We start from the raw sequence: 14,850 nt of genomic DNA, 5'->3' as shown, positions 1-14,850 counted from the left end.
CTCTTTTCTTTTTCTTTTTTTCCTGTTTAGCCTCCGGAAATCGCCATCAGGTATTACTTCAAAGGATGAATGAGGATGATGTGTATGAGTGTAACTGAAATGTAGTCATGTACAGTCTCAGGTCAACCATTTCTGAGGTATGTGGTTAATTGAAATCCAACCACCAAAGAACACCGGTATCCACGATCTAGTATTCAAATCCGTACAAAAGTAACTCCCTTTACTAGGATTTACTAGGATTAACATTGGTACGCTCCATTTCAAAATCAGCTGATTTGTGAAGACTTGTTCACCACTAGACTAACCTGGTGGGTTATGAATAAGTCCTGCGAGCTCTTTCCTGCACTTCCTGTATTGTGTCGCACATATGGCTTGATGGGAGTGCAGGTACTCCTTGGTCATTTGCCTCCTCAACCTGCGACTTTCCTGTCATTTCTTGGTGATGACCTGGGTGCACGGGTGGGTGCCCGATCTACTATACTTCTGTGGCAAACCCGCACAAGCCTTTTCTAAACATCCTGCCAGGCGAGTAGCTTTTTCCTCAGCCGTGGTAGCCCCATGCACACCACCAAGATCAAGGACCTCCGCAAAAGCCTCCTGGTCTAGGTCCCTAACACTCCAACCCTGGAACACTGGCAGTGCACCTCCATCAGGGCTTGATCCTTGGACCAGTTTTATTATTTTTTTTATGTAAACAGTCAGTTTCAAATTGTTTAGGGGATCATTAACTAGCTTTGCAAATGACAATACACTATGCTAAAACTTGAAACATTTGCCAGGCCTGAAAAATGATATGTACCATACATGATCTTGATTTATTAAAAATGTGGTTTACTTTTAACAGGTTGACTAAATGCAGTAGCAAAAACACATATGCAGTTTAGTTCTAGAAAATCCTTCTACTTATCTTGATACATTGTATTTTTGATATGTAAGCTGTGTTCAACTTGAAGATACAATATGTAGAGATTGTATGTCAATCAAACATCTTGTCAATATTAACTGCTTAGATCTGTCTATTGATAAGAAATGTTTCTAAAATTTACAGATTTAATGCAGTTATATGTTATCAGCCATTTTTATTTTTTATGGAAGTATATCACCACTGTATCTTAAGAATGATGAATATGATTTAAATTTCAAATGTTCAATCTAAACTCAAATATGGAATTTCCTGCTGGTGTGGAAAGTACTTTTTAAAATATTAATGCTACTATTATTGCTAAGAATAAAGTTATAAAATTAAGTGTGCAATTTAGAATGACAGAACACTTTTCCATTTTTTAAGGTTTTCAGAATTCTGCCTCTTTATATATTTATTTATTAATAAAGTACTGAGGATCTTTTTAATGAGGGATGGGGATCATAATGTTACTTCAAGCAGGATAAGGAAAAATATTACACTAGTTTAGACTAATAACGTATCCTATAATATATCATTGCTTCAGCTATATAACCCAAAAATTAAAAAAAAGAAGAAAACTTGATGACGTTGTTTTTATTAGATAACTGTTTAAAATTTGTTGTCTTTAAACTTGTGTCTTTGTATGTTCTGCTAAGATGTGATATAAGGAATTTTCTAAGGTATCATAGTTATTTTGTTACTTATATTTTTAAGATAACTGGTTTTATAAATTATTTTAAAAATAGTTTAAACTTTACCTTCTAGCACTCTGTTCAAGCACTTCCAACAACTTTTTTTTTTTACTTCATCTTTGTATGTTTTATTTTATATGAATTATGGTGGTGCACCAGTGCACAGCCTGTACTTTTTCTGATGATGCTTCAACACATTTTTTTAATAAGGTACAATTTCCAACTTCAAGCTTTTAATTTCTTTAATTTTTAAAATATGATGTAATGATAGTATTAAGTTAAAACTAATTTACTGTACACTTTTTAGTTTGTTTTTATGTTTAAGTTGTCCATATTTGTTAAGTCTAAATTTTTGTTTGCTAGTTTTTGCAAAAATAAACAGAACTGAATATTTCAAAATTTACATGAAATTTGACTTAATGTGCCAATAAGAAATGCATATCACACTTATTTTGAGAGCTGCGCAGTCCATAAAGGGAACTTAACACAAGAAAACTATGCTTACAGATCAAAAAAAAAATTCACAAAAAATATCATCTAATATTCATAACTTACTCTTTTGCAACTTTTCCAACAATTCTACTGCTCTGTTAACATCTGCAAAAAAAAAGAAAAGAAAAACAAGAATTATAAAGGTAATTAATTGAAATATACTATTTTTTTTAGAAACTAATTAAAAATGCACACACACACACAAAACAAGAATTTTTAAAGGGTTTATAATGCACTACACAGTTTTAAGAAGATTGTAAAAATGACAAAAGAACTAGAGATCCTAATACATCAACAACCAATAAAAATATTGACAAAACAAAGGGCATTGTACACAGTAACTGTCGCATCACTATTAGAGAAGTTGCTGATCAGAATTACCACACATGAAAAATTTTGATATTTTGGATAGCAAAATTTGTTTCAAAATGTGAATTTTCAACAAAAGCAACATCATAAAACAATCCTTCATTGTTGACATCTCTGACAACTCAAGTAGTCAAAACAGGTGACAAAACCATGGGTGTATGGTTATGATATTGAAATAAGGTCCAGTCATCCCAATGGAAGCTTCCTGAAGAACTAAGTATGCAAAGTTCAAATGCTAAGATACTCCTTACTGACATATGGTTGCACAGCCAACAAACAGTATTACTTGGCAGTTTTAGGCTAGATGAACCCGAAGAAAACAAACAGTTTTTGGTCAAACAATTCTTGAATTTTGTACAAACAAAATGCTCCAGCTCACACTTCACTATTTCTTTAGCCAAAAATAACACCATATTGATGCCTAGTCTCAGTATTCTCCAGACATAGCACCTACAACATTTACTTGTTCTCATTAAGAGAACATTAAAAATATGATTTGAGAAAAGATAAAAAAAAGAAGAAAAATCACTAAATGAACAGCTTTATCAAAAAATGCTTTTATAAATATTTTAAAAATTGAAAAAAAGCTGGCATAAGTGTGCGTTACATCTCTGGGGGACAATATCACAATTCAGAAGAATAAAGACATTCTCTTTGATAAAAATTAAAATTATCGTTTTTTATCACACCTTGTACATCTACTTAAAAAAAGGAGGGCATAATTTATATAATAGTTCTCATTCTAAATAAAGCAAAAAGCATAAATATCATAGGCTGATAGCCAATAACATTTTTAAATAACTAGCTGGCAAGTAATTTTTTTTTAATTAAAAAGTAATTGAAAGGAAGATAAATAAAAGCAAAGTAACAATCCAAAGATAAAAAATAAATATAATAAAATATTTAAATAAAAACATTAAACTAAAGGTGAATAAAAAGAAAACTATACTGAATTTATGTTCTATTTGATACTACAAAAAAAAAATTAGAAAGTTGTGGAAATTTCTAATTTAAGTAATAAAATTATAAAGGTTGTACAAAGCAAGAGATATAAACAGATTTACAAAACAAACAAAGCATGGTTTTCTTATAGAGTTTAGGGATTTCATGCAAAAGATATGGTTGGCCACACTTGTTTGGTCCTCAAAACAAAAAAAAATAGGCTTATTATTTTCCATCCCTGAATAAAATTTCCTAAATACATAACCAAAGTAACATACTAATGTAACAGAATCATCCAGTTAATACAAGAATGACTTTCAATCAAGAAATGATTAAAAGAAAAAAAAGGTTTTTGTCCTCCACCTCTTATTGGGGTTTGGATAAGAACAAATAACATCAGAAAGTACCTCTACTGCCTAAGGGGTCTAAAATTATGCGCAAAAGTTACTTATCCTATGAGTAAAATTTTGAGATCTGAGAACCATAAAGTTCTCATCTCCATAGTCATTTGACAAAAATTAAATATCATTATATAAAGACATCATTGTGCCAAATTTATACCAAATTGGTCCCTCCAGACTAGAGATGTCAATTAAAAACCAGTCAACATGTATATACATTCTTTTTGTTAGAGAACGTAATGAAATTCAAGATTGGCAAGAAAATCTGGTCAGGCAAAATTTAACCCAATTAACATACTTTCTCTTATTTAGTGTACTATATATAGAATAACAATATAACCAAGAAAGCAACAGTTGTGATGACCAAATCATAAAAAAATTATCACAAGAATACTTAAAATGTATCAACTAAAAACTTTTTACATTTACATTATTCAAAATTCTTAAAAAACTACAATTCTTGTTGCTTTGGATCACGTTTTTTTTATAATTAATCAATCAATAATTCAATATTTTTATTCAGAAAGTATGCCTTGACCTTTATGAACTCAAACAGCAAAATATTTAAACAATTCTTTTTAACTAATGATCAAAACTTTTACCAAATATATCAAATTCATAACATTTTAATTAATTTGTTTTTATCATTAATCTGTTTTCTGGTTTATTTCATTCTCCATTATTCCTTTCAGTTTTATGGAAATTGTTTTATCTCAACAAATCACTACAAGTCCTTGATTGTTTTACATATTCTAATATCAGTCTTCTAGATTTTATGGTCTATAATTCCCCTGACATCAAATTTATTAGACTGAATGTCTTAATACATAGCCCACCAACTTCATTCATCTAAGAATTACAAAGAATGTATTTGTATTCCTTACATCTATATTTGATTAGCATTCTGCGATTTTTTGTATGAAAACTCTCTTTGCTCCTTCCAATCTACATTTGATTTTTAAATTACTTTGTTCTCTTTTGTAATTTTATACACTAAATAACAAAGTTTTTCCACTTTTGATACATTATCCTCCTTTCTGTCATTTTGTCACCAATATTTTACTCTTTTTGCTTTCAAACAATTAAGTTTTCTGCTGTCAACAAATATGCCATTCAGTATTTCTTTTAAAACATCTTTGAACTCTGCCAAAAAAAACTATGTACTTAGCTAATATTATTTTTACTTCTTTTCAGTGGACAGTAACTTCCGGTTTTAAAATTTTGCTTCAACTACTATAAAATTCAATTTCCATATTCCCACTCACAATCTTCCCAATAAGATTTTGTCATGAATAATTCATCTAGTAAAAATTTGTATAAGTAAAAAAGTAACTAGAACAACTAGTAACCAAGGAGTAAATCCTTATCTAGTAGTATAGAAACCTGAGATTCTGGCTCAGGCACACAAGTCCTGAGTACCGAGCCACTGTGCTTGAACCTCAGGTTTTTTTACGAGACTTTCTAGTTAAATTTTCACCATGAAAAAGTGTAGTAAGCACAATTCTGTTTCCTTCATAAAACAATGCTCATTAATTACAAAAGAATAAAAATAACACATGACATCATGGGGAATCCCCGATCTTTTACATGTCTATAACACAAGATTAGTAAATGATGTCAATTGGGAATCCTCTCTCTCATCATCTGTCAATCATTAATTACAAAAAACTAAAAATAGTTAGATAAAAAGAATAAAAATAAATAACTTAAAATTTCATGAAATAATAAAAATAAAATAAACTAATTATGAAGGTTGTTTTATTACTTTGCCGGTTAATGGTGGATAAGCCACTATATTTTAATATATTAATAAATAAGCGATTGTATTGGCTTTAAAATTCTCTTCAACTTCAATATTAATTTTCAAATCATGGGATTTCCTAATCTTTTACAATGGTCATTCTTGGAATTCATCATGTAATGTATTTATTATAGCATGTTGATGAAGTCAGGGAATTCTTCTCTCATTGTATATGGCTGTCAATCATTCATTATAATAAACGTTAAATAAAATAAAAAACGCGGCTTTGATGATAAATTTATCTGTATGTAGGTCATTCATACGAATTAAATAACGTGTTGGGTAAAGTTAACAAAAAACACAGCTCATATTTGCCAAAGAAATTGGACTTTAATTGAGAAAGAAAACAACTGAACTTATGTTAAATCATAACCTTAAAAACTAAAAAGAAATTATGAAAATAACATAATTTAATGATACATTAGAATATCAACTGTAATCAGCATATGAACAATGATGTTAAATGAAAAAAGAAAAAAAATACATGAATATACACTTTTAAATACAGATTTTGACAAAGCCTGAAAAACAAGAGAACTTGAAACACCTTAATTTTAATTGTAAATTTAGAAACATAATATCAATAGAGAAATGAAACTGGCAAACAGTTGTACTACTGACATATACTATAATGTGACAAATAGTAATGAACGGATGTCATTAACTTATGTGGCTTCGAGGTTGAGCAAGACTGGGCATCTGAAATGTGTAGCAACGAGTTTGATGAAATTCTGCTTCGTTAAAATTGTAATAAGAAGCTGGAGAAAATTCGGCGTCGACAGAATTGACAGCTTGGGATGATTGAAGCACTTTCCACAGAGAAGTAATGTAGAATTTGAAGAATAACTTAACGAAGAAACGAGGCTGGACGAACATAGAAAACTGTGAAATCACGACAAACTGAAGAGTAGAATTAGAAAATATTTTAACAGAGAAATACCGCAACGTTTATAAGTGCGAAGACGACGAAAGTATTAACATTAAGCGAAAGAAAGAAAACATCGAAGCCTGGCCCTCCAAGAGGACCAGGATCCGCAGATCATGAAAGTCCGAACTAGAATGAATAAAAAAGCTGGCGTGGTGAGAAGTAGGGGAAGCGAACAAAGCAATGGACAAAAGAGTGTGTGTGTGTGTTGACAACAAGAGTAGTGTCTTAGTGTTAGTATGAGAACGATTAGAGAAACGGTGTGGAATTCGGGAACAAAGACATAACAAAAAATAATTTAAGCGAGCAGTCCACTAAAGAATTACGTAAGCCTGATAAAAATAATTTCTGAATACGCAAGTTGAAGAAATGACATCAGGGCAGACAAAGAGAAATAGGCTTCTAGGAACTATGACAACATTGAAATTGGTTGAGAATAAAAAAGCACTAAGCCTAATATATACATTAAGACTAAACAGCAATTAAATAATGCGTGATATAAAAAGCTAACACCAATACGATGATGCAATAGTTAGACAAGCTGGAGTCTGAGAGAAATTGATATCGAAAAAAATCCAAATAACCTATTTAAAAATACACGTAGATAAGCCTTACAAAAAATCAAAATAAATTACCAAGCCTGTAAACTACAAGACTCGACCATAACCTTGAATTCATTGGAATAAAACGACTTTACGCCAACGGCATAAACATAACGGATTAGTTTTTTTAATATAAATTAATTTAGTTTCCTTAAAAATACTACAACTAGATCGTATTTTTTTTTTTCAACCACGACACAATTATGTAATGGAGTTCTAAATCTACATTTCATACAAAACGAATACATCTATAAAATATACAACTTAATATGGTACATCAATACCACATGTAAACCTCTACATCATAATAATTATGACCATTAGACTGTTTTTTCAAACCCTTATATATTATATAAACTACTTTAGAATTATTAATTTCATTCGAATCTGACAGTGTAAGATCACTGAATCTTTATGGCAAAAATATTTTTCCAAAACCTTCAATTAATGCAATAATTCAATCACCATTTTTTGTCTTTGTAAACTTCATTTTTTCAATTCTATATCGCCTATTATGCATTATTTCACCAATATTTTTAATATTATTACAATAATTTAAACTTCTCAATTTATCAAAAATATTTGACATTTTTACGATTCTAATAAGTAAAAATATTTAAAAATCAATATTTTATTGTTGTAAAAATTATCGTATTTATGTATACAGATAAATGAGTATAATAATGTGTGTTATGAACAGATGTCAGGGAATTCTTCTCACTGTATATGGCTGTCAATCATTCATTATAACTGTCTTTTTTTATTTAATGATAGATAACAATAGCACTGACACCTTTGATGTCTAACGTAAATTACAGTTTGATAAAATCAATATTTTATTGTTATTAAAAATTATTGTCTTTATTATTATAAAGACAAATGAGTTTAATAGATGTGTGTTATGAACAGATAAAAGACAACTATTCATATGGTATCATTGGTGATTTTAAGCTAATTATCGATACAGATACAGGTTTTTTTAATGCAACAAAATTATGTAAAGATGAGTGGGAAACAATTTAAAAAAAATGGTTTAAAAATAAACAATCTAAAGAATTAATAGAATCATTTGGTGGCCCGAATTCGGACCCACAAAATAATTCATATAGTCGTACAAAAATCCACTATATTTAGTAATTTCTGGTACTTATTTAAGGGAGGAATTAATTTTAAATTTAGCTTGTGGGCTCTCTACTGATTTCTATAAAAAATGCTATACAATTATTAAAGAGTATTTCAACAAAGATTTCAAGGTATATAAAGATGATAATATTCAGTTGCATTCAAGTTGCAATATATAGAACAATTGCAAATCGAAAATAATAGACTTGAAGATGAAAATTTAAATTAAGTAAAGATATTTAAAATCATCCTTTTATTGTTATAAAAATTATCGTATTTATATAGACGAATAAGTTCAATAGATGTGTGTTAAGAACAGATCAGACAACTATTCTTATGGTATCTTTCGTGATTTTAAGATAATTGATACAAATACAATTTTTTTAATGCAACAAAATTATGTCAAAATGGTGGGAAACGATTTGATAATTGGTTTAGTAATAAAGATTCGAAAGAATTAACTAAATTTTATGATAATAAAGCCGACCCTCAGATTTGAGGATCGGCTTTTTGTAATGTTAAAGGTAATAAAGATGAAATAACGAAAATTATTACCTGTACATATGTTTCTAAAAAATTGTTACTTGATATTGCTTCGTGGATATCAAACAATTTTTACGATAAATGTTATGATATAATAGAAGTTTATTTCACTCATATAAAGATGATATTGCTCAGTTGCATTCAAAATTTCAATATATAGAAATTGAAAATAATAGACTTGTAGATGTAAATTTAAAACGTAAGTTGTAAATTAAAGAATTAAATGGTAATGGAAAAAAAAATTAAAACTATGACCATATAATATTTATCTACACTTTATCCACTCGATCAAAGTGATAACCGTGTAATAATTATAGATAAAAATAAAGAAGAAGAGTACAAATATTATGCTATTCGTGTTCAATAAAGAAATCTAGAAGAAGCATTAAATAAACTTAAAAAACATATCCCAATTTTAAAATTTTTTATCAAAAATTAAAAGATCCAAATAGTGTACGATTTTTTAATCTTGCTTTTAAAAAGCTTAAATTTAAAAGAAAACGTAATCATTTTAATATAAATATGTAATTAGATGATTTTATACAAGTTAGATTTGTTGTATGAGAAAACTTTTAATAACTTGCAAATCACAACAGTAGACGAAAAAATTATTATATATTTTTTTCTTCTTTTTAGAATGCATGTCAATTAAAGCCGATTAGCAAAAGAATTACACAAGCTAGCTCTAGACGTAATTATCCCACTAGAAAGACCGAATTAAAGGTCTAAACGATCTTGTGCAAGCAGATATAGTTGAAATAATACCTTATTCTCGAATCAATATAGGTTATAAATATTTGTTGACAATCATCGATTGTTTTACTAAATTTGCATATGCTGTGGCTTTAAAGAACAAGACAGGTAAAGAGGTCGCGTTTGTTTTGGAACAGATATTGAAAAAAAACATAAAATGAAACATTTTCAAATAGAACAGGGAAAGGAATTTTATCATACACAAGTGAAAGCCTTGTTGAAAAATTACAACATAAATCATTATTCCACATTTTCAGATAAAAAAGCTGCTATTATTGAACGCTTTAATAGAACGTTGAAAACAAAAATGTGGATTAAATTCACAGAAAATGGCAACTATAAATGGATTGATATACTACAACCCCTTCTTGATGAATACACCGATACTATACATTCATGCTACATCATTTAAACCTAAAGATGTGAATAAAAACAACGAATGACAAGTATTAGCAAATAAGTAAAAAATACTATAGAAAAAAGGTGGTAAAAATTAAAATTAATGTTGATGATCATGTTCGTATAAGTAAACATAAAAAAATATTTGAAAAGGATTATCTACCAAATTGGGCGAATGAAATATTTAAAATACACATAAATATGGTACACACTGAATCCAGTCCGTTAACATGAATTGATTGATTCACGAAACGAACTCATAAAAGAACGTTTTTATGAACACGAACTACAAAATACCAATCACAAAGATGTATATCAAATTGAGAATACTACAATGCCTACGTACAATGGTTAGGTTTTGATAAATCATACAATTCATGGATAGATTTGAGTGATGTTTTGTAATACTTTTTTCAATTCACTTTTTCAATTTATATATATATATATATATATATATATATATACACAGGGTCATTCACGAGAACCGTATGTTTTGAAGTGGGTTGTACTCGGGCGTTCGTGGTGGGAGGGGCACGTGGCTGGTGTCTGACGTTTCCTTTGTTCATAGCATTTACATTTTAGTCGTTGAGATGGAGCCGTGGACGCTAGACCAACGCCTGTACGCGTATGACAGTTTTGTGCGAAATGACGAATCCGTAACTGCTGTTCACCGAGATTTCCGCCGTCAGTTTAATACCCATCGTAATGCAAGTGTCCCTTCTCGTAACACAATATTGCGATGGGTAAACAACCTTCGAACAAGCGGTTCAATATTGAAGAAAAAACCACCGGGTCGCCGACGAACTGCTAGCACTCCGGAGAACATCGAACTAGTAAGGGAAGCCATTGTCAGAAGCCCACGCCGCTCTATTCAGAGGCATTCAGCAGCGCTTCAAATGAAATGAGCACAAGTACGGTAAGACGAATTCTGCATACAGACCTGTATTTCCATCCTTACAAGATAGCCGTCGTGCAGCAGTTAAACGAGCAAGATTTCACGCAGCTTGACAAATGCTTACCATTTTTGAAGAAAATGAAAATTTGTTATCGTTAATGAGTGACGAAGCCCATTTTCATCTGAATGGCTTCGTCAACAAACAGAATTGCCGGTATTGGGCAGAAAGAAACCCACATCAGTTTCACGAGATACCACTTCTTAGCCCAAAGGTGACTGACTGTCTGGTGTGGAATAGGAAAAGTCGGTGCTATTGGACCATATTTTTTTGAAGAAAATGACGCTGTCGTAACTGTAACATCTGATCGTTACATTGCGATGTTGAATACGTTTTTCATCCCTGAGTTACGAAACCGGGGAATCGATTTTCAAAATGTGTTATTCCAGCAGGATGGAGCTACAGCGCACACAGCGAGGGCAACGATGGCTGTTATCCGTAACTTGTTTCCGGGACGGATCGTTTCCAGATTCGGCGACATTCCTTGGCCCCCTCGGTCCCCCGACTTGAGTAGTTGTGATTTTTTTCTGTGGGGGTTTCTGAAATCGCGATAAACCGCGTACATTGGAGGACCTAAAGATCGCAATTCGTCATCACGTCACCCAGATTGATGTAGACATGCTGCAAAGAATTGAGGCGTTACCGTGAAAGGCTACAACAATGTATTGCCCAAAATATACATCACTTGCCAGACATAATTTTTCGTTCATGAGTAAGTAACAAATGCTTTGATTTAACCAGTGTTTCATTACCAATAAAACATTTTTAAAGTAAATATTCAATTTTTTATGATTATTTTAAAAACATCCGGTTCCCGAGAATGACCTTGTATAGATTCCCACACAATGTCGATTGCTTCAGTCATAATATTTAATTTTATTTTTTATTGTTATTATTACTTGAATACAGAGTTTGTGAATAGAAACCCGTTCTATACGACTATAGTACCTGTTCTAGTCTAAGAACTTGCAAATAATTTTTATATGAGCTCTCATTTCATTGTGAGTTTAACTTGACAATAATTTATTAATTTTTTTTTTTTACTGGAATGTAGAGGTTGTAAATAAATAAGAAACCCGACTATTATCAATAGTCTATTTGAATAAAAAAAATTTAATACAAATATAGAGAGAGATGAATCTTTATAATAAAATTTTTGGTAAATTTAAATTACTAAATTTAAGACCTAGGATTTAAATATTCAATCAATTATAAATCATGATGAATATAGTGAAAGACAATTATATCCTCAATTTATTCGTTCTATTCTATTATTAATGAATTAGATACCGATTGCGAAGAAATATATTTGAAGATAGGTTATCAAACAATTGATAAATGCAACACTATTTTTTATGCAATTTATAATAAAAAGGTCTTTGAAGTATTACTTGAATATGATTTATTAAAAATTAATTTTGATGATTTAAATAATTTAAAAATCGTTTAAATAATTTTAAAGCTCGTTTCAAAGTGAGTTTAACTAATCAAAATCCCCCGTAATTTTTATTTGTGATGCAAATATAGAGGTTGTGAATAAATCAATAGTAATATAGAAACCTACTACTATCAATAGTCTGAATAAAAATTTATTTCAAATAAAGAGATATATGAAACTTCGTAATAATAAAATTGTTGGTAAATTTAATTCACCAAATTTAGATTTAAATATTCAACCCTTATAGATCCTGATGAATATAGTCCAATGCGTGTAGAATGTGAAATTAATTCTGCAATTGATTCGTTCTCTTATATTAATTATTTAGATAATGCTTGCAAAACAATACATCTGAGAATAGATTATCACACAATTCATAAATGCGACACTATTTTTGATATTGATGATGTAGTCATTTAGAAATGAATTTCACGATGATTTATCAAAAATTAAATTTAATGTTTTAAATGTGAGCGCCTGTTTCAGTGCGAGTTTAACTTATCATTATTTATTATTTTTTTTTATTTTTTACTCTGGTCTATTTGATGGAGTAAATTCATTTAGAAAAGAACGTTATATGATTTTATAGAAACACTCGTTTCTAATAATTTATTAATTTCAATTTTTTTTCTAGAGATATGAAGGAAGTACAACAGAAAACAAAATTCCCCGTTGTGAATACAATCAGGGGATATGCATTCAAAAAACGAAGTTGACATAGTTCATTGTATGTGGCCCATCGAATTGTGGTAAAACAAATGTAGTTTTTTAATCTTTTAGTTTAAGAAAACTGAGTACGTTTTCAAAACTTGTACATTTTCTCTAAGTCTCTTTACCAACATCTCTATAAAGACTGTTATCAAATTTGATGATGATGAATCCCTGAAATGGGTTATGAATATATTGAAAATGATCAAGTTCCACAACCAGAGTCGACTGAACCCCATTCAATAATAATTTTTTATGATGTAATATCAAAGAGAAACAAAATAATATCGGTGAATCATTTTGCAAGGGGTCGTCACAATAAAATTTATTGTTTTTATGTAGCACAAACATATACTAAAATTCCAAAACAACTCATAAGTGACTATTGTAATTTTTTAATTTTATTCAGACAAGACAGTTTAAATTTAAAACATATTTACGATGATCATGTAAACGTTGACATGTGTTGATGATTTTAAATCGATGTGTGAACAAGTTTGGAACACAAACCCAATATAGTTTTCTAGTTATCGATAAAGGAAACGATAAAATAAAGGTCGATATAGAAACTGTGTCGATAAAGTCATCATTGTTAAACGTAACGTTTAACGTTATAACATAATGTAAAACGTTGTGTTTAATATCACTAATAAAATAATTGTTTTGAATTTTATTTTATTCTTAGAACAATGAAGAAGGAGAAGCAAATGATTGAAATCGATAAGCTTAATAAAGATTTTAAATGTAAGCATGCAGCCTTTATGATTGGTTTGACTGAAGAAGCTTTATTTTAAATAGCTTTAAGAAAAAATAGATAAACCAAACCCACCTCCTCCACCTCCAACCAATGGAGAAATTGATACAGATAGAATAGAACGTGAACTGGGTGATAGATTGTTACCTCATTTAGAAAGACATCGAGATAGGTGTGAACAGAGTTTGTTGGAACAAGATGATGATGAAGAAGATATAGCCTCTTCAACATTGTTATCTGAACAAACTCAAAACGAAGAACCTACAATATATACACCTATATTAGAAGACAGTCAGTCTTCCGACGTAACTACAAATGAAATAATTAAAACATACTTGGAAATGTTAAAAACAGGTTCAAAAGTATCTCTAGATCATGTGTATTGTGTAAAGTATGATAAAAATACAGATACTTGCACATTAAAATTGAATTTATAAATTATAAAACATACTGATGCCCATTTGATGGTGCGACATGATACAGAGTAAAAACGAATAAATCCTTCAAATATAATGAAGTGATTAGAAAGTTGTTCCCTTCAAAAAGACCTGTTAACCCAATCTCTCCAAATAAAACACCATCCATGTCTTTATTGGTTCTGGGTTGTACAAGCTCAATTTAATTACAATCTATTATATTTATATTGGGACAATCATTTTGTATGATTTCCCACTAAGGGTCGATCCTGGTGACCAATTTAATAATAAAATTGACAGATGAAAAAGATCAGTTATTAAATTTACGCGGCGAACGAGTAAGCATGACGTTAGTATTGAGAGAATGTAAATAAATTACAATTTGATTCTTTTTATTAGAAATGCCATATATAAGTGATGATGAGTTTTTGGATGTTAAAAAAACATATAAATTGACAAAACACTGTTACAGATTATGTGCATAGGGCTGTAAGATGAAATTATATTATGGTAATTGAATAAAATCGGTGCTATAATTTATGCGAGTGCCAGACAAAAGTTAATATACATATCAGTAACTGGTTTCAGAATTCCATTTGTTACCACCATAAAATTCATATGCTGTACCTTGAGTAA

The 14,850-nt window shown here is 29.8% G+C and overlaps 1 protein-coding gene across 2 annotated transcripts in view; it reads right to left on the bottom strand.

Annotated features, from left to right (window-relative positions):
* veli (L27 and PDZ_signaling domain-containing protein veli) overlaps nucleotides 1–14,850 on the bottom strand; it is a 35,798-nt gene that overhangs the window by 20,108 nt on the left and 840 nt on the right. The window contains exons 1-2 of one of the 2 annotated variants that reach the window (XM_075373116.1): nucleotides 6,223–6,584; nucleotides 2,152–2,193 (exon numbers count right to left, since the gene is read on the bottom strand). In XM_075373116.1, the coding sequence (XP_075229231.1) occupies nucleotides 2,152–2,193; nucleotides 6,223–6,262 (82 nt within the window). In that variant the 5' untranslated portion in view covers nucleotides 6,263–6,584. Of the gene's footprint in view, nucleotides 1–2,151; nucleotides 2,194–6,222; nucleotides 6,585–14,850 lie in introns of those variants that run through there. The other variant, XM_075373117.1, reaches the window with a different exon arrangement.

This window comes from Lycorma delicatula, chromosome 8 (genome assembly GCF_047948215.1).
Source record: "Lycorma delicatula isolate Av1 chromosome 8, ASM4794821v1, whole genome shotgun sequence".
NCBI classification, from domain to species: domain Eukaryota; kingdom Metazoa; phylum Arthropoda; class Insecta; order Hemiptera; family Fulgoridae; genus Lycorma; species Lycorma delicatula.
Note: the sequence above shows the minus strand (reverse complement) of the source record. Positions and strands in the feature narration are given on the sequence as shown.